The sequence below is a fragment of the Hippopotamus amphibius genome, chromosome 17 (assembly GCF_030028045.1).
Source record: "Hippopotamus amphibius kiboko isolate mHipAmp2 chromosome 17, mHipAmp2.hap2, whole genome shotgun sequence".
Lineage (NCBI taxonomy): Eukaryota > Metazoa > Chordata > Mammalia > Artiodactyla > Hippopotamidae > Hippopotamus > Hippopotamus amphibius.
In genome coordinates this window covers 26,117,480-26,137,491 of record NC_080202.1, presented here as the reverse complement: position 1 = coordinate 26,137,491, position 20,012 = coordinate 26,117,480, and the positions used below count along the sequence as shown (strand labels likewise).

Sequence of the window (20,012 nt, the reverse complement as noted above, 5' to 3'; positions counted from 1 at the left end):
TGCCTCTCCTCTGTTACATGCCTGTTTTTGTTCACCACCATAGCCCGAACACCCAGCCCAGGCCCTGGATTGTGAAGGGTCTCCATAAAGTTTTGTTGAAAGCATAAACAAACAAATAACATTGTAACCCCCACATTAGTCCTTGAAGGCAGTATCCACGAACCCAATAAGCCTTCAGTAATTGGGAGAAGAATCCAGGGAGCACCTGGCTCCATCTCTTCTGGGATAATCCTGTACCCATTCTGCATGCGAGGCCCGTTTCCATTCAGAACCATTATCACCGCCCAGATGCACACAAAGAAAGTGAAGACCTGCCCTTGCCCAGAGTCCAGCACAAGTGGCAGACCCAGGACAGCCCACTCTGGCATCAAGTCACGGTGCATTCATGGGAGGATGTGCCTTCCAGGGACAAGGAGGAGGAGCAGAGCAGAGCAGAGCCTCATCCTTCCCATGACCATTTCCAAAGACTGCACTGGGCACGTAGGACAGGACGAGGGGAGAGAGAGAGCAGCCCTCACTTAGCACACAGGCCTCTGGGTAGTGGACTTTCTGTCCTGGGCATCGGATGCTGGCACCAGCCACCTCCAGTGCTGCCAAGGGGCTGGGACCACAGATCCCCAAGCTCATCACCATGCCAATGAGAAGCTGAGGAGGCTGTGGCTTGGAGTGGGGGGAGGATAAAACCTGCACAATCTTCCCAGTCATCGATTGCATTTTTGAACCTTCTAAATTGTGAGTGCCCCAGGCAAGAGACTATTGCATTCAAAGGGGTGTCTAAATTCCTGCAGCTTTCAGGCATTCATTCTTTCTAGATCAGGGGTCCCCAACTCCTGGGCCGAAGACCAGTACCAGTCTGATAGGAACTGGGATGCACAGCAAGAGGTGAGCGGCAGGCAAGCAGGCGAGAGAGCGAAGCTTCATCTGCCGCTTCCCACTTCTCCCCACGGCTCGCAGGACCACCGGACCCATCCCCCCCACCCCCACCCCCACCCTCAGTGTCCGTGGAAAAATTGTCTTCCACGAAACCCGTCACTGGTGCCAAAAAGGTTCGGGACCACTGTTCTAGATGTATTGAGATGCCAGGAGGCAAAAGTGGATGCATGTGGGCCGTTTCTGGTGGGGAGACTATGCAGCCGTGCCTCTCAGGCTCTGGGGCCCCACCCCTGACCCCCTGCTCCAGACTGGCTCCCATCTCCTTTGCTCAGCGGCCACCCTGGAGCTGTGGGTTTGGGGGGATGGACAATCAGAGCAGCCAGGGCGGCCTGTCCGCCTCTCCTCCAGGCCCTCCTGTGGGGGGACCTTCCCAGGCCTGAGACACCTTCCCAGCCTGTGTGAGGTGGCTTCTCTCATCAGGTCACACCCATGCCCTTGGGAGCCTGAGGGGAGAAAGAAGTGGCTTGTAGAGTCACAGCCACGTTGAGATCCCTTCCTGGCTCCAAGATGGTGACACGCTCTTTCCTCTGTGCCCCAACCGTAAAACTGAGGTCCCAGGCGGCAGGACCCGCCTCATAGGGGTGCTGTGAGGACCCAGGGGAGTGTATGTAGTAAAGCACACAGCACGGGCTGGCAAACATCACGGCAACGGACCACCCCGAGCCAGCCGCATTTTCCCCCCCGGAACCCGCACCTCCTGCCTGTTTCCCCACAGGCAGCAGTGCCCTGCGGTTCACACGCCCCACTGAGCCCTCTCGCTCGTTACGTGGCTCATGCAAAGCAGGGTCTGCCTGTGTACAAGCCCACAGTGCTCCTCCCCTGCCCCCGTCCCTGTCCCTGGGAATCCCCAGTCTGATGGGGGAGGCGAGGTGCAGCTCTCATGTAGGCCAAGGCAGGAGGGAGGGGAAGGGATGGGCTCTGGCCCTCAGCTGCCCCCCACCCCCAGCCTGGACCTGCACATCTCACGTGCTCTCCAGGGACCACTCCTGCCTCCTGAATATCCCTGCCCTTTGCTGATTTTACCAGCCAATCAGAGAGGTCAAGCAGCTGGGGTGGTGTTTTTCCTGGCTTTGCTAGAAACAGAACGCCCAGCGCTGCCTCTCTCAGGGGAGCCCTGAGCTCTGGAGCACACACACGTACACACAGGCCCACACGTGCACACACCCATGGCCTGCCCCAGCCTCTGGCACAGGGTACAGCCAAGCCCCTCAGGCTCCCTGCAGACCTGAGTGTTCATGTTACGAGAACAGAGCCCAGGGCCCCATTGCCAGGAACCCCTGGGAACAGGCGCAGGCCCTGAGCCCCGCTGCACCACAGCTGTCTCCACCGGGGCTGTTGGAGCTGAGCAGTTAAAGAGATCCAATCGGGCCTGTGGCCAGCAGCTCCACCGTGGCTGGCAGACGGTTCTTGTGAAAGTGGTTGCAGAATCTTGAGGTTTCAAGATCTCCAGAGGAGGGCAGGAAGAAAGGTTCTTGAGTATTGCAGCCGAAAGATGCCAGGGTTGGAAGGCTTCCTCGTGGTCCAGGGTCTGGGTGTCAGCCTGGGAGGGCCAGGCCTGCAACAGTATCCACTGACCCAGGGCTGGTCTGGTCCAGGGACAGCAACACCCGTGACAGAGGCACAGGTCCTAACAGATGCACAGGTACAAATCCACCCTCTGATGCGAGAGCTGTGACAGGTGAGGTCACAGATGCATCCATTCCACAAACATGTGTCAAAGCCCCGCTAGGCGGTGGGTTACGTGCTGAGGCTACAGCGAGCAACAGAACAGGCACATATCTTCTCTGCTTGGCTCTCACAGACCTGCAGGGAGCTGGAGCCTAATCCGATTCAAGCACAGAAATACATGTATAATCACAAGATGCTAAGCTATAGGAAAGGAGCTGTAAGAATAAGGAACAGGAAGAGCCAGACACCCGAGTCGTGGCCAGTGGGGCCAGGGCAGGAAAAGCTCCCCGTGGATGAGGCCTGGAGGGTCAGCAGGAGTTGGCAGGCACAAAGGGAGAGGGCCTTTGTGGTTGAGACCCATCGCAGGTGGAGGGAGGCCTGTCTCAGGAGTTGAAGCCAGCAGGGTTAGAGGGCAGAGGGACAAAGAAAGGAGACAGGGCTCTGGAGAGAGGAGGTGGCTGGCCCAGTCTGGCTCCTCTATGAGTCCCAGAGGGGCCGGCATGCTGGCAGCAATGGTGCCAAGTCCCCCAGGGCCTCATACACCCATGGTCACCAGGGAGGGAGACAGGGAGAGCAGTTGAGAAGCTGGCTGGTCAGGGCCCCGGCCCCTAGATGTTCTCAACCCTTCCTATGGCCCCCTTATTCCTAGTGGCCAAGCAGCCTCATCTTCCATCACCCCAAGTGGTCTCTGTGATGGGTCTCACTACAAATCTTTTCCTCCTGTGTGCTTCCATCTTGGACCCTTATTTTGCCCTTTTCTCTTTCAGAGGAAGAGCTCTCCAGCATGACTCCCCAACCCCTGAGATCCAACCAGGCCCCCAGCCTGTACGGAGCCTGGTCCATCCCCAGCAGCGGTTTCTGGACTCCACACATAGAGGGAGGAGCTCACACGGGCCTCGCAGGGAGCCAAGCTTCCCAAACTCCCAACCCAGGGGGGCATCCCACGCTGGCCTCCATGCTCCGTGGGCCGTCCATTCTCACGTCACTTGGGCAGCACCCACTCCAACCGCCCGCAGCTCCAGCTCTTGGCCTTGCACCGAGGATAGTCACGGGGCCCATCTAGTGCCCACCCAAAGGCTCCAATCACTGCCATGGTGGCCCTCAACCCCCTGCCCCACTCCACCTACCTGGCTTGTTGGGGTCAAGACCCTAGGAGCTCCAAACTATCACCTGGAAAAGGAAGAGGAAATCGCATCTCATGGGGGTGAAAGAGGGTATGTGAACTCATGGAGTTAAACCAGGGCATGACACGGTTCACGCGTGTTCCACAAACATTTCTGAGCATTGGCCAGGCCCAAGGTGCTGGGCCCACAGCTGCAGACAAGATCAGGCCTGGGGTCCCCGTGGTCAGTCTAGGAGGGGGGCATGGTGACAGCATGCATTCAGTACATCCCATAATGTGCTGAGAGAAGCATCAGCATAGGTTGCTCTACAGACAGAACGTGGATCATGTTGAGAGGTGAACGGGAAAGGGATGAGGGAAGGTTTCCTGGAGGAGGCGGTGTCTTAGCTGGGTTGTGAAGATGAGTAGAGGTGAGTCAGGGCAAGGGAACGTGTACGAGGACCCAGAGGTGAGGGAGAACGTGGTACATTCAGAAAGCTTCTGGGAAGTCAAGGCTGGAGCATGCTGGGCCGTGGGGAAGGGTGAGTGGAGGCTGGAGAGGTCCTATGGGGCCTGGGAGTGGGGAAGGATCGGGGGTTCCCTGGGCTGCTGCTGAAGGGACTTCGCGCATAGTCTCTGCGGACCATGACTGTGCACGCTAGGATTCTGGAAGGGCTGAGCTCATCCCCAGTTCAGCACACGAGCAGCCCCTTCCCCACTCCCAGGTGCTCAGAGCCCAGGGCTCCCCCTCCACCCCCTCCTCAGGGACCCAAACTTGGGGTGTGTGTGGGAGGACTTGAAAGCCTCCTGACTTGTCGTTTAATGAGGACAAGTGGACAGGGCAGAGGACAAGCAGGAAACAAGGGTGCATTGTCTGTAGGGGATTTAAAAGTACTAACAGCACAGACGAAGAGCTGGACTGCTTCCTACGCTCACCAGTTCTGGGCAGTGATAAAACACTCTTTCCCTAAGAAATCTTTTGTTGGTCTAGATTCTAAACGATTGCTGCAATCACTATTGCTTTAACAATTACACATGGAAGCTTCAAATGAATGAATTTTTATTGCTTACCCTGTAATAAGCACTGTGTTCGGACTTCCCTGGAGGCACAGTGGTTAAGAATCCCCCTGCCAGTGCGATTCTTACAGGGCACGAATTCCATCCCTGGTCAGGGAAGATCCCACAGATCTTGCTGCGGAGCAACTAAGCCCGTGTGCCACGACTGCTGAAGCCCAGGCGCCTAGAGCCCATGATCCGCAACAAGAGAAGCCACCGCAGTGAGAAGCCCGCGCACCACAACAAAGAGTAGCCCCCACTCTCTGCAACTAGAGAAAGCCCACTCTCAGCAACGAAGACCCAACACAGCCAATAAATAAATAAATAAATTCTAAAGGTTCAGAATCATCTGATCTGGCTCTGGCCACACTTCATGCCCCTCATCCTCTGTAGCACTGAATATTCTTGCTTTTAAACAGTTGGCTTAATATAAACCGTGATAACTACTGTGATTGAAAAGAATGAAGAGACAGAACTCGATTTTCTTCCATTTCATCACTCTTTGTGACCATTTGGAATTACAATATAATTTGTGTTTAAGATTTAAAACAGTGAAAGAGTGCAAATTGTGAAGTATAACATTTTGAAAGTGCAAATTTAAATTAATACTTGAATATTTTACTGATTTTGAATATAACACTGAGATTTGTTCTTTTAACTTTTTTAATTATTTTAAAACTAAAAAATGCATCAAGAAAACAGAAACTATAATGATATATTAAGGATTAAAACCACCAATATGTAGGTAGTATTTTCTCTTTATTTAAAACACATTCATGTAATTAAAAAGTATTAATCCACTACTCTTTTCCTTTTTATATTGTAGTATTTTCTTTTTATTTCTTTATTGCGATGATTATGTCCAAGTTTAATAAACAAGAATTTCCCCACATTTTCTTCTAGCCATTATTATTACTTTTTTCATTTAATAAGTATTACTGGAAATAATTTTGTGGTGACACACAAAAAGATGCTCAACATCACTAATTATTAGAGAAATGAAAGTCAAAGCCACAATGAAGTATCACCTCACACTAGTCAGAATGGCCATCATCAAAAGGTCTAGAAACAATAAATGCTGGAGAGGGTGTGGAGAAAAGGGGACCCTCCTGCACTGTTGGTGGGAATGTAATGATACAGCCACTATGGAGAACAGTATGGAGGTTCCTTAAAAAACTAAAAATAGAACTACCGTAAGACCCAGCAATCCCACTACTGGCATATACTCTGAGAAAACTGTAATCCAAAAAGATACGTGTACCCCAATGTTCATTGCAGCACTATTTACAATAGCCAGGACATGGAAGCAACCTAAATGTCCATCAACAGATGAATGGATAAAGAAGATGGGGCACATATATATACGATGGAATATTACTCAGCCATAAAAAGGAATGAATTTGAGTTCTTTGTAGTCAGGTGGATAGACCCAGAGTCTGTTATACAGGGTGAAATAAGCCAGAAAGAGAAAAACAAATACCTTACGCTAATGCATATATACAAAATCTAAAAAAATGGTATTGATGAACCCAGTGGCAGGGCAAGAATAAAGATACAGAGAACAGACTTAAGGACATGGTGGGGGTGTGGGGGGGGGCAAAGGGGAAGCTGGGACGAAGTGAAAGAGTAGCACTGACATATATACACTACCAAATGTAAAATAGGTAGCTAGTGGGAAGCTGCTGCATAACACAGGGAGGTCAGCTCGATGATTCCTGATGACCTAGAGGGGTGGGATAGGGAGGGGGGGAGGGAGGTTCAAGAGGGAGGGATGTGGAGATATATGTATAAATATAGCTGATTCACTTTGCTGTACAACAGAAACTGGCACAACAGTGTAAAGTAATTATACCCCAATAAAGAGCTTAAAAAATAATAATTTTGTGGTGTAGAGGAGCAGGTATCAAAAATGAGCCTGCTTCCACATGAGATACTCCAGATCGCCACTGGGCAACACTTAGCCCCAAGGAAAATCTCTCTGAGGTCCCAGTGGGAGTCGTGAAAAGCCCACGGAGGCACCTGAGGGTCCTGCAGCCCTTGCCCCCACCTCTCTTCTGTTGACTCTGCATGGTTGACCCGGACCACAGAAAAAAAGCAGATGTCAAATCTGACCACTGTGAGACCTGGTGAGGCCCCGCATGTCCAGGCCTGCCCCCCAGGGAAGGTCACAGTGGGGGGGGGGTCCCCAAACTGGAGAAACCCAGGAGGGCATCTCCCTCCATCACTGTTGCTCCACTCAGTTTCCAGTGGCCCAGCACGGGCAGCCGGCAAGCCCACTCGGACAGGAGGGTGCTCGGAGACCAGGGTCTCAACAATCCTGACTTCGGAGGCCTCCCTTACTTTCTTCCTGCCCTCTTTCCTCCCAGGCACCCGGGCCTGGATGGTCAGCAAAGCTCTTGCACTCACTACCCCCAGCCTTCAACCTGATGGTAATTGCTGGAGTAAGCACAGGAAAGGAAGTAGCAATGGGGCAGAACAACTGGCTTGTCACACGAGCACCATCCAGCACCTGCTGTGCACCAGGCCCTGGTAGCCTTTCACCCTTATTCCCATCACGATTCTGCAAGGCAAACAGAGTGAGGCCCTCCATTAGACAGTGAGGGGCAGGCTCCGAGGCTGAGCCGCGGGCCCGGGTGGATGACAGTGCTGGGACCGGGGCCCAGGCCAGTTCCCCATCACCTCTCTATACTGCTCTCAACAAGCTCCCGGGTGCTAAGTGCTGTGTCTCCCAGAGGAAGCCTTCCTGCAGCATCAGCAGAGACCTAGGAGCAGACGAGGGAGGGTTATCCGTGCAGGGTCGAGGGTGGTTGGGATGGAGGGGAGGGTCCTGTGGGAGGGCTGGAGAACCAAGCAGTACACCCAGGGCTTCCCTTGCCTGAACCCTGCCCGCCGTCTAGCCCTGCAGCCCAGGGACCTCCCCTCCCTAGACTGGCTGTGCAGGGTTCCTCAGCAACCCCTTCCTGTCTGCTTTCCTCTAATCCGCACCTGGAGCGGTCAAGGGGCCAAAACCCCCCAGAGATCGGCCAACATGGCAGGGCTGGGCCTAGAGCCCGGGTTCTGTCTCGAGCTTGTCCCAGGAACCACAGCAGCCACAGCTGTGGCCAAACCCGTGCACACCTCACTATTGCTGAAGAATGGGAGTCCTCTCCGGGGGAGAGCAGAGCTCAGCCGGACTCCTCTCTGGGGTGACCCTGGAAGGAGAGTGACCTCGGGTACATATGTCCCACCCTGGCTTCCATCATTCTGGGGGTATTTGGGCTCCTGAGGGCAGGGGAGACGAGCACATTTGGGGAGCACTCCACCACGTTCCCAATCTCTCTCCTTCCTGAGGGTCACCGGCCCTCTCTCACAGGTGTCGACCCTTAGGTCCAGGGAGTGTTGTGACCTACCCCGGTCGTGCAGGGGGTCAGCAGGGGGGCGGTGGACTTGCAGCAGCTGCACGGGGACCGTCCATCCCCATCCTTGCACAGGAGAGGGGCCCCCGCTGAAGATAAGGAGATAAGGGCAACAGGCCCAGGCCCTCAACTGGAGCTTGTGAAAGGGATTGCTGAAGGGGCTGTTTCAAGAGCAACCGTTGGGCCAGCGGTGTTGGTGTGGGAGGAGGCTGAGGAGGGCATTGCACCTGCATTGGGCAGGGCATGGGGGACAGAGGGCAGCAGGCGAGGACACGCGGCAGGTACAGGGTCTGCGCTGAGGACGGGATGCACACGTCCACCTGGAGAAGGGGCAAGCACAGCAGGCTGCAGGCTGTACCAGGCGTGATTCTGGGGCTGAGCGTGGCGCGATGGGTGAGCGCTCTCCAGGCAGACCAGGATGCGGTCGGAGCAAAGGATGAGCTTGGCTCCTCCAGTGGAGGAAACCAGGAGGAAAGGCCAGGGGGTGTGAAGGTCTGGGCCGGGGGAAGCCACCTTGGGGCGTCCGTCCTACCTTTCAGATGCAGAAATGGTGGCCCCGCCAAGGTGGTGCAGGCAGTGGCAGAGCGGGGTCCCAACCCAGGTGGGTCTGAGCCCACTGCCGTCCCTAAGGGAGCCACTGCTGACCAGGCCCACAGGACGTCAGAATTTACACCCACCACACAGCGCAAACCTGCTGCTGACAGGCACTGAAGAAACACGCAGAGAAGCTCTAAACCGGAGGCAGGTCCTCAGCTTGTACGGAGGCCTGTAGCCATCACTCCCGGGGTGTTTCCCGGTGACGTCTCCCCGTGTCCCCCAAATGGCCTGTGAGGCAGCCCCTTAATCGTCACTGCTAGGCCCTGCCTCTGCCATCCCCTCAACGTCCCCTGCATCTTGGAGGGAGCTGCAGTAAGGGGAGGGATCGAATCACTGATCCCACATCATTCATCCCCTCCATCAACTTATTGAGCACCTACTGAATACCAGGCCTTGTGCTGGTGGTACAGGGAGATATGACAGTAAGGCCGACTGGCTTCTGCTCTGTTGGAGGAGGAGAGGGGCCTTTCCTATCATCTAGCCCAAGTCCCATTCTAGGAATGTGGAAACTGAGGCCCAGAAAGGGGAAGTGACTTGCCTACAGCTAGTTAGCGGCAGTACCAGGCACAGTCCTCTTCTGAGGCACACCCAGCACACACTCACTGGGCGACACCTGTGCTGCAGGCACCGCTCTGGGCCCTGGGAAGAATACTCATACATCAGTGAACTCGATAGCAAAGAGGGTGGGGATGGAGTGAGCAGATGAAAGAACATCCCCGTGCTGGTGAGGGGTAAAGTGTGGTGTTTCAGTCTCACGACGCCTCCCAAAACGAGAGGGAAGTCCCAGAGCTCCACCTCAAGAGGCAGGGCTTCTGAGGCTCAGAGCTCCCCTCCCTCCCCGAGGACAGGCTATAAAAGTCCCTTCCCAGTTACTACCACAGAAGAGCAGGAGGAGGTGAGAGGTCAGCTCAGCATCCTCTGGGGAGAAGGCATCAGGACACCCTCACCCGTGTGATCCCTTATCTGACTGTGGCTGGGCTCTCTCTGCAGAGATGAAGCTGCTCCCGGCCCTGGCGGGGGTCCTAGCCACACTCATCCTGGCCCGGCCCTCTGAGGGCACTGCCCCAGGTAATAGCCCCTTGGACAGCCAAGGAGGAGGGTGATGGAAGGGGAAGCACTTGGGTCTGGGGGACCTGTGGCTGCCCTGGACTCCAAGTCCCCTCCCCTCTGAACAGCCTCCCTTAGGGCAGTGGAGACCTCGGTCCTTCAGGGCTTCCTCACAGAGGCCAAGTTGCTGGTGGACACTGCCTACAATCACACTGAGAGGAGGTGGGCCTGGGCCTGGATCTGGGGCCTGCATGGGCCTGGGAGGGTTGACGATGGGGGATGAACTCCAGCCGAGGTCATCTCACCCATCAGCTGCCCCTGGGCACCTTGGGGCAGTGCCATGTTGGTAGAGAGCCTCCCTTCCGTCCATCCTTCTATCTGTTTACACTGTCTCGACTGTCCACTGCCTGGGTTGGGGTTCTGCTGGGTGGGTCCGCTTCCTCTCTCCAGCCCTCACTCCTCGTCTTCCGGGCAGCATCAAGCAGCGGCTTCGCAGCGGCTTGGCCAGCCCCATGGACCTCCTGTCCTACTTCAAACAACCGGTAGCGGCCACTAGGACAGTCGTTCAGGCTGCTGATTATATGCATGTGGCCTTGGGACTGCTGGAGAACTTACTACTCCAGGGGTTCAGATCCTTCAATGTCACTGGTACTGTGGCGTGGAAGGGGGCCGGGGTGGGGGTGGGGCATGCAGGGTGCCCGCCTTGGGGCGTAGGGAGGGGAATGGGGAAAGGGATGGGAGGTACGGAACAGACCAGCTCAAGAGACGCTAGAACCCTGCCCGCTGCCCCACCCCCAGATGTGCTAACAAAATCGCAGCTGCGGCTGCTGTCGCAGGCCAGTGGCTGTGCTCCCCAGCAAGAAGTCGAGAAGTGCAGTGACCAGTACCGCACCATCACCGGGAGATGCAACAACAAGTGGGTGCTGAGGCGGGACCTCACCTGGGGGTGCCCAGTTCCCTCCCCTCATTTCCAACCTTGCTGACCCCAGCCCACCCACTGCTGCAGGAAAAGACCCTGGCTGGGGGCCTCCAACCAGGCCCTGGCGCGATGGCTGCCAGCTGAGTATGAGGATGGGCGGTCGCTCCCCTTCGGCTGGACCCCTGGCAGGAGGCGTAAGGGCTTCCTCCTCCCCCTTGTGAGTCGGGGCTGGGAGACGGGAGGATGCTGCCTCTCTGCTACACGTGGGGAGTAAAAGCACAGCCCAGAGTCAGCCAGACAGCGCTCGAACCAGCCTCGCTGGCGGATGACTCTGGGCAAGGACTTCAGCTGAGTCAGTTTCTTCAGCTGTAAAATGGCAGTAAAACCCCCTTTACATTGCTGTTGTGACTATTAAATAAAGTCCTTGATACAAACATCCATATAGGATGTGATATATTAATGACATGACAGTACTGTTTTCCCTGAAAGAATTCATCAAAGTACCTTTCTAAATATAAAGAGCAATACATCTTAACGTAGCTCTAGCTATTGACCTAAACTATTTCACATTTAACAATTTATCAATTTTCTATTCATATGCCAATATAACAATCTGTCATCTACCCATCTATCAGCATCTATTTATCAATTTTTCTTCTGCTAATCTTTCCATCTATCCAATTCTCTATTTATTATCCATCACCTAGCAACCAATCCTTGCATCTGTCAATCAGTTCTACCATCTAATCATCCATTAGCCTATAAATTGACCTACCAATTTGATCTATTGATCTCTCTGGAGAAGCTGGTGGGGTCTGAGCCAGTCAACCTGGCCCATCCCCCTCTCTTTACTCCTGGAATCCTCAGAAGCTGGGCTGAAGAGCATCCTTGTAGGAAGGACAGCCACGTAGGAAGTGGGACAAAGCAGGAAAGGCGAGGGGAGGGCAGGAGAGGACGAGAGACTGTGTTAACGCCAGTGGGGGCAACCTGCCACCCTCCGAGTCCTGGGTTGGCTCGGACACCCTGCAGGGTCAGTCCCCCACACTGAGGTATCTCCTCACCAGGTCCGGGCCGTCTCCAACCAGATCGTGCGCTTCCCCAGCAAGAGACTAACCTCCGACCAGGGCCGGTCCCTCATGTTCATGCAGTGGGGCCAGTTCATTGACCACGACTTGGACTTTGCCCCTGAGTCCCCAGCCAGAGTGGCCTTCACCACGGGCGTCGACTGTGAGAAGACCTGCGCCCAGCTGCCCCCCTGCTTCCCTATCAAGGTACCTCCCCCCGTCTCCTGGGCTCCTGATGTGGCCTCCATCCCTGGCCGAGAGCTAGGGCTGGACGTCTGGAATCTAGAGCACCTGCCTTAAGGAGCTGCCTGTGACGCTGGAGTCTCAGACAGAGACAAGGTGCACAGCCGGGCACAGACGCCTGGTTCTGCGTGTGTTTGGGGTGGGGGCAACCTGCCAGGAGATTCCTGTGCCAGCCTCACGGAAGGGGAAGCAGTTGAGACTGGCCTTGACCTGTGGGTCCCTTTCCAACAGGGGAAGCCTCCGGGCTGCTGCTTTTGGAAGCCTTTAGGGTCTCTTAGCTCTTGCCCTTCTCTCCCTCCTGGGCTGGTCTGAGGGCCCTGCAGTTCACATCAATTCCCGGGGTCGGGGTGTGAGCACAGTGCTCTCCTTCACGCCAAGAGGCAAGGATGGTATGAGACACTAGGGGAGAAAAGACGACACCAGGGAGCAGAGCCTTTGCTGGGGACAGAGGGTGTCCTCCGTGCGTGCACACACACGTTCACTCGCCCCTACTGGGTAGGGCAACATTCTCGCGATGTGTCATGTGAGGGCCCCTGGCTGGCTCCTTCCTCAAGCTCCTCTGGGGAGCTGCCCCCATCTTCCTATTATACCTTTAGCTTTTGACTTTTAAACCAAGCATAGCAAATGCCACCTCAATTTAGAGTTACATTACTCTATATGCAGGCCTGTTTTCACTGAATTGCCAGCTTCCTGGAATCTGTCTTGAGTTTTCTTGACCTTCACAGTCTCCAAGTCATCCAGCACAGAAGGGGGCTTAGGCAGTGTCTGGTGAATTGAATGGAACGAAAGGAGCACAAGCCTTCATGTCAGGAGAACTAGGTTCTAATCCCTCCTCTCCCACTAACGAGTTGTCACTTCCCCTCTCTGAGCCTCAGTTTCCCCATCTGTAAAATGAGCATCTAAGGCCTCATCCATTTCTAACGTTTCATGACTCTATGATACAAAGTGCTGAGGATGCTCAGATGACCTGGTGAGTGGCCCCGAGTCTGGATGAATCAAGGAGGGCTTCCTGGAAGAAGGGAGTTTTGAGCAAGGTTTTGAAGCAGGTGGGGGATGACCAGGAGGCGTGAGCTTGCTCGGGAGGACCCCAGTGTCACCGGCTCCTCTTCTTCCTCAGATCCCGCTCAACGACCCCCGCATCACAGACCTGCGTGACTGCATCCCCTTCTTCCGCTCGGCACCCTCGTGCCCCCAAAACAAGAACAAAGTCCGCAACCAGATCAACGCACTCACCTCCTTCGTGGACGCCAGCATGGTCTACGGCAGTGAGGTCGCCCTCTCCCTGCGGCTCCGCAACCGGACCAACCTCCTGGGGCTGCTGGCCGTCAACACCCGCTTCCGCGACAACGGCCGGGCCCTGCTGCCCTTTGACAACCTGCACGAAGACCCCTGCCTCCTCACCAACCGCTCTGCGCGCATCCCCTGCTTCCTGGCAGGTCAGATTCAGAGGAGGGAGGGTGGTGTCGCCCCAGGAAACAGCCCATCCCTGGGGTCCGGGTTAGGAAACCCGGTGGGATTCGTTGGGGGTGCGCGGCTTCAGACCTCCATGTCAGGCACATAGATCTGTGCGTGGTCGTCACAGAATCAGTACATTGGAAGGAGTTCCTTGGCAAACACCCGGTGTGTGGCCAGAGATCACCACTCCACTCTCTACGACGATAAGGGGCTCACCCCTCTACAGTCCATCTGGAGCAGCACTGACTGTCAGAAGGAGCCCCCCCCATTTTGATCCAATGCCCATCCGTTGCTCTTCATTGTGCTTCTAGAACCTCACAGAGAAAAAGCTCTCTCTCACACAGTAATAGCCTCTTTAATTACCTGAAAGTAGCTTTCACACTGTCGCCGGGTACCTTCTTCTGGATGCATGATCTGAGCTCTCCTGGCAGTCTCAGCGCCCCTCCCCCCCCCCCATGCTGGTTATCGTAATGATGGTCATCGCTTCTGTCATTTAGGCTCTTAAATGTGCCGTCTCCGATCCTTAGAGCAGCCCCGAAAGAGGAGCATGATTACCGCCCTGGTTTTGCAGATGACACACTCAGGGACGATAGCTAATGTGCCCCAGGGCAGCGTGTCAGATGGCAGAGGCCACAGTGGGGACTCAGGTCAGCGTGGTGGCCACGTCTGGGCTCTGTCCGCTCTGCTCCACCTCCTCCTTTGCAAGGAGTCAGCTCCAGCCCCTTTTCTGACAACAGTACATTTCTTTGCTCCTGGCATGCTCCTTCCCGAGAGGTTTACTTAAGAGTAGATTGAATAAGAGCACATACAAGGACTTAGTTCAAAGCCAGACTGTGTGTAAGGCCACCTTCAGGAACATACTTTCCTTCCTGGCCTCTAGGAGAAGGTCTGGCTACAGGAACAGGCTCTGCCTGACCTTCCTTCTTTCTCCTTCCCTGGGGCTCCCTGGGGAGAGGTCCAGCCCCCAGGAGAGAACATGCAAAAGGATGCAACTCACAGGACAGGTGGACTCAGTCTCAAAGGCAGTCTCAAAGGCTCCTAGAGTCACCCAGGACCTTCCTGCAGCTGTGGACCTGGTCATCCTGCAGAGTAGAATCACTAGGGAACAGTGTTCCTGCCCAAGACCAGCAGCTGCCCTGTGACTTTCCACCTCACGCAAACCCATTCCAGTAACCTAGGGACCCGAAACTCCACTGTCCTCCCGCTCCTAGCCCGCTGTGCTGGTGAGTGGAGACTCACAGCTCAGCTGAGGAGATGGAGGTCCATTGAGGGCCAAGAATTTGGCCCAGGTCACAAAGTCCCACCACCTCTTTCTAGTGCCCAGAGCTCTGTCTGCCTTAGCAGAAAGACACTTCTCTGGGAAGGACTGTGATGACTCTGAACTTGGGATTTTCAAGGTGATACCCGGTCAACCGAAACTCCGAAACTGGCATCCATGCACACCCTCTTTGTGCGAGAGCACAACCGGCTGGCGACTCAGCTGAAACGCCTGAATCCCCGGTGGACCGGAGACAAGCTTTACCAGGAAGCTCGGAAGATCGTGGGGGCCATGGTCCAGGTAGGGGGCCCTGGGTCCCAGCATCCCTTAGAAGGCCATCTGGCATGAGAAGCCATCCCAGGGGATGTGCCTCAAGTCAGCTAGGTCTGGGTGATTCGGAGTGTTCCTGAGATCCAACCTGTACCCCCAACTCTCCCACTAAGTCGCTCTGTGACCCTGTTCATGTCACCCAGCCTCTCTGGGCTTAGTCCCTTCATAAGACAATGGGAAATGAACATTGCCACATTTGACATACTGCCAACAAAGAATCAATATGTCTACGCAGCCCTTCGAAAAGCAACAGGTCCGTCCAAAGGCAAGGGGTTGGGGTGGGTAGCCACTAAGGTAATGTTCCTCCTCCATCTTTTCTTCCAGATCATCACCTACCGGGACTTTCTGCCCCTCGTTCTGGGCCAGGCCAGAACCCTGCGGCCCTACCGGGGGTACTGCCCCAATGTAGACCCCCGTGTGGCCAACGTCTTCACCTTGGCCTTCCGCTTCGGCCACACCATGCTCCAGCCCTTCATGTTCCGCCTGGACAGCCAGTACCGGGCCTTAGCACCCAACTCACGGGTCCCGCTCAGCTCTGCCTTCTTCGCCAGCTGGAGAATTGTGCATGAAGGTGACTAGGTTTCCCAGAGACAGATGGGACGGGGGGCAGGGTCCAGCTTCGTGCCGGGGCCCAGGCTGCTGCTCAGGCCACTGCTGATCCGCCCCCCAAGACAGTGAAAACAAGGCAGGTGCCACCAAGACTCTCAGTCATGGGGCCCCCATCCCCTCCGGGGTTAGAGGATTTCTAAAAGGGGAGGAGACTGGTGGTTGTGGTCCTGAAAGGAGCTTGCGTTCCACTCCTTCTTGAAGAAGTGGGGGTGATTTCTTTTCTTGCCAGCTCCAGCTCCCTTCACGCCCACCCAGGCCACTGTTTCCTGATACAAACATTCTAGAATGTAAGTGACGTGCTCGTCCAGCTCCGAGCCAGCCTGGTATCGGCTGATGACCGTAGGGGCTTCCAAGAGGCTGGTCCAATCTGTGCGGCTCATATTCCCCGCCATCAGGTGGCATCGACCCCATCCTCCGAGGCCTCATGGGCACCCCTGCCAAGCTGAACCGTCAAGATTCCATGTTAGTGGATGAGCTCAGGGACCGGCTGTTTCGGCAAGTGAGAAGGATTGGGCTGGACCTGGCAGCTCTCAACATGCAACGCAGCCGGGACCATGGCCTCCCAGGTGAGGGGGCTGCCCGCCCCTCTTCCCAGCCTTCCCCAGTGCAGGGTTGCTGGTGATGGTTGATGGGGGGTGGGGGCGGGGTTCAGAGCAGACCCTGGGCACCTTCTTTCTGACTGCGAGTGTCTACAGGATGTGCTGAGACTGATGTAGTGAAGCATCCCTGGGACCTCTTTTTTGCTGTCCTGCCACGTCTTCTCCATCTTCCATAGGGTCTCTAGCTTTAGGGTCACAACAGGACCAGGACTTGGACAGAGGAGCTGAACAAAGGGGATCAGGACGTTCCAAGCAGAGAAAAACAGCAGCTTTAAAAGGAAGGGAAGAGCTGCTCCATGCCCCACCACCCTGACAAGATCCAGGGAGGAAGTTCCAGGGATATAGAAGCTGGCTCTTGGCTCTACGTGCGCAAAGAGCCTGAGAGGCAGGGAACAGGTAGAGTAAAAGTAAGACTGCCTTGGTTGTTTGGTGAGGACACAAAAAGACTTTATCCCAGGAAATGAGAAAAATTAGGCACTTTGCTAGGATCTTGAATGGATGCTAACTCTTTTAGTCCTCCCAATGACCTTGAAAGGCAGCTGTGACAGACATTTCTATAAACGAGGAAATAAACTCAGAGACGTCTAGTAATTGGCCCAAGCCCACATAACTAGGAAGTAGTAAAATTCAAATCGGGTTCAAAATTTCTCCTTTCATCCGCCTGTTCAATCCACGATGTTAGGGGAAGGCTTTGGCCACAGCCTTGCTCATCTCTCCCTCTCCCCATCTCCTGATTCCCTGTCTAAATACAACCTGAAGCCCCATCAGCCTCTGCTAATTTTTAGCTGTGAATAATGAAGGGCGGGCAGTTTCTACTGCACCTAACACAGCACCTGGCTGGCACACAGTGGGCACTCAAGAACCTGAGTTTCTTTCCTTCCCTGTGCTTGGGTGCTCCTGACAGCGAGAGTTGTGGGCGCCTCTGCTGGAGACCTGAGATTGCTGGCAGCCCACGTTGCCACACAGTGAGCTTCTGTTCCAAGTTGTCCCAGAAATATTGTACTGATTCTAGCTCTTGCAGCCTCCTCCAATCCCTTCCCAAATTTGGAACTGGAAAGCCTGGCTTGAACTCCACTTCACAGTGGGGTGACCTTGGAAAAGTCCCAGTTGCTCAAGCTCAGCAAATATCCACTGATAACATGGGGATTACATAGTACCTCACAAAAATGTGAGGATCCTGAGAGATAGTCACACAACAGTGCTTAATAATGGTGACAATAACTAACCTTCTCTCTCTACCTATTTGCCAATTCTAGACCTTTCATATAAATGGAACCATACAGCATGTGGTCCTCTTCTGAGTGGATAAATTTTTTCCATGTTCTTCATTTCTTGGTTTGTTCACTCATTTATTCATCTGGCCAGTCTATAAATCTGGCAGTCTTTTATGTTCTAGGTACTGTCTTACTTGTGCCTAATTAATGCCGCGATAATATCATTGTGGCTGTGTGTCGGGTTACAACGGTGTCTTACATTAGGACACACTCCTCAGTGTGCACACAAAGCATGGTTTTCTGCTCACATTGAAAATTAGAGGGCAGCGGTCTGGTCTTTGGAAGGTTCAGGGCCTCTTCCACCAGCAGGGGTTTTGTTCTGCCCAGTACTGCCTGACCACAGAGCTCTCTCAAGAGAAACCGTGGCGAGCAAGTGCTAACAGGGATCTGCAGGGGTAAGGCTACACTGCTCCCGTCCCCGTTCTCTGCAGGGTACAACGCTTGGAGGCGCTTCTGTGGGCTCTCCCAGCCCCGGAATCTGGCACAGCTTAGCCAGGTTCTGAAAAATGAGGGTTTGGCACGGAAGTTTCTGAATCTGTACGGGACGCCTGACAACATTGACATCTGGATTGGAGCTATCGCAGAGCCTCTTTTGCCGGGGGCCCGAGTGGGGCCTCTTCTGGCTTGTCTTTTTGAGAACCAGTTCAGAAGAGCCCGGGATGGAGACAGGTAAGTGACCCTACCCTGAAGGGACCAGCTGCAGAGGCAGGGCAGAAAAGCACTAGAAATTTAAGACTCAGCAATGAGAGAAAGTATTCTCTTTTAGCTTCATCTCTTCCAAGTGCACAGGATCTGAGACCAGGAGGCTCTTCCCTGGAGAGCTTGGTCAGAGGGACAGAGACCACTTGCCTGAGCTGGAGGCACCTTTAACTCAGGAGAGAGACGTCTCAGCCTCGCTGTTCCAGGGTTGAGGATCCCAGAAAACATAGGCACAAAAGCTAAATCTGGTTTGCCTCCAATAAGCCTGTGGTTTGAGACTTGACTACTTATTTGGATTTGGCATTTACCTGGGTTCAAATCCAGTCCTGGCTACTTAAATTCTGTGCAATTAATACCGGGCAATTTATTTGACTGCTGAACTTGCTTCTTCCTTTATAAAATGGGAATCATACCTATTTTGCAGGGGTTTTGGAGAACTGAATGAAATAATTGTATGTAAAGTACCTCACACACAGCAGGTGCTCATTCCTGTTCATCCCCCCTAAACTTCACCCACATCTCTCCACTGCCTTGGTTAGGTTCTGGTGGCAGAAAAAGGATGTTTTTACCAAGAGGCAGCGCAGGGCCCTGAGCCGCATTTCCTTGTCTCGAATTGTGTGTGACAACACTGGTATCACCACCGTTCCAATGAACATCTTCAGGGCCAACAACTACCCCCGGGGCTTTGTGTCCTGCTCTCGCATCCCCAGCCTGAACCTGTCAGCCTGGAGACGCAGCTGAGGCTTCTGCAGGTAAGGGAGGGCCTCCTCCAACAGCCCTGGGCTGGGTCAGGCCCTCACATCCTGCCCTGGATAGGTCAGCTGAGTCCTCTCAGGACTCAGCAAAAACAAGAGAACTTGTCTCTAGGGACAGGGCACGCTTTCCCAGTGCCTTCGCAGTATGCTAGCCTCTGGGTTGATAGTTAATCCCAGGACCCAGGACTTTGGGGGCAATTAGGAAGCATCCAACTAGCCTCAGCTTAGTCATCAACACCCTAGAAACAGCTCCGCTTCTGGACATCCAGCAAGCTCCTCACCTGCCCACTTGTACTGCTTCCACAGGAGTCCATTCCAAGCCTCCGACCTTGGAGACTTTGGAGACAAGGAAATCTGAGGAAGACCGTAAAGCTACCTTCTCCCCTGGAGCAACTGTTTCCTGCTGATGCTTTTGCTGGCTATAGCTCAGAGCTGGTTCTCTGGCTGGGAGTGACGGCCAGCACTCCCAGCAACAATGAACCCTCCTGCCATGCAAGCCTCTCACATATTAGGTCACGCGTCAGCTCCAGGCGCAAGGGCTTGTGAGCCAAGCAAGGGAGTCTTGAGACCCAGGCAGCAAGAGTCATCTGAAGGGTTTCCAGGCACGTTCATCTACTTCCCACCCTGTCCCTGACTCCTGCCGATGACTGGGAAGCCAGAGGCCCAGCCTCCCGCCACCCCACGGTCTTCCTCTGGAGCCTGCAGACTGTGCAGCACTCTGCTTCTACCAATAAAGCACCGCTAAGGGCAGAAGCTGGTTTCTGCATTGGGCTGGGGGCGGGGGCGGGGGGGGGGGGGGCCGTTAGGCGGGACCTCAGTCCCATGCTTTGCTCCGGATGTTTAAGAGTGCTGCTAAGACACAGCTGGCACTAACCTTGAAGGCTCTCTTGGGGTCTGAGTTTATAGAATTAAAAAAAAAACACTGGAGTAGAAAAAGGCAGGGAAGGGCAGCAGCATTAGGAGCCCCGACATTGAAGAGACCTGCCAGCGACTTGAGCAGAAAACCAGC

The 20,012-nt window shown here is 54.5% G+C and overlaps 1 protein-coding gene across 1 annotated transcript; it reads left to right on the top strand.

Moving 5' to 3' along the window:
• The first annotated feature begins 9,737 nt into the window (after positions 1-9,737).
• EPX (eosinophil peroxidase) lies at positions 9,738-19,753 on the top strand. The gene is made up of 13 exons (XM_057716066.1): positions 9,738-9,819; positions 9,927-10,020; positions 10,274-10,446; positions 10,597-10,714; positions 10,805-10,934; positions 11,782-11,988; positions 13,142-13,460; positions 14,877-15,037; positions 15,392-15,638; positions 16,072-16,242; positions 17,981-18,218; positions 18,788-19,000; positions 19,310-19,753. Exons 1-12 carry the CDS (start codon positions 9,744-9,746, stop codon positions 18,987-18,989), a joined length of 2,136 nt encoding a protein of 711 aa, XP_057572049.1. The 5' UTR covers positions 9,738-9,743; the 3' UTR covers positions 18,990-19,000; positions 19,310-19,753.
• The last annotated feature ends 259 nt before the right edge of the window (positions 19,754-20,012 follow it).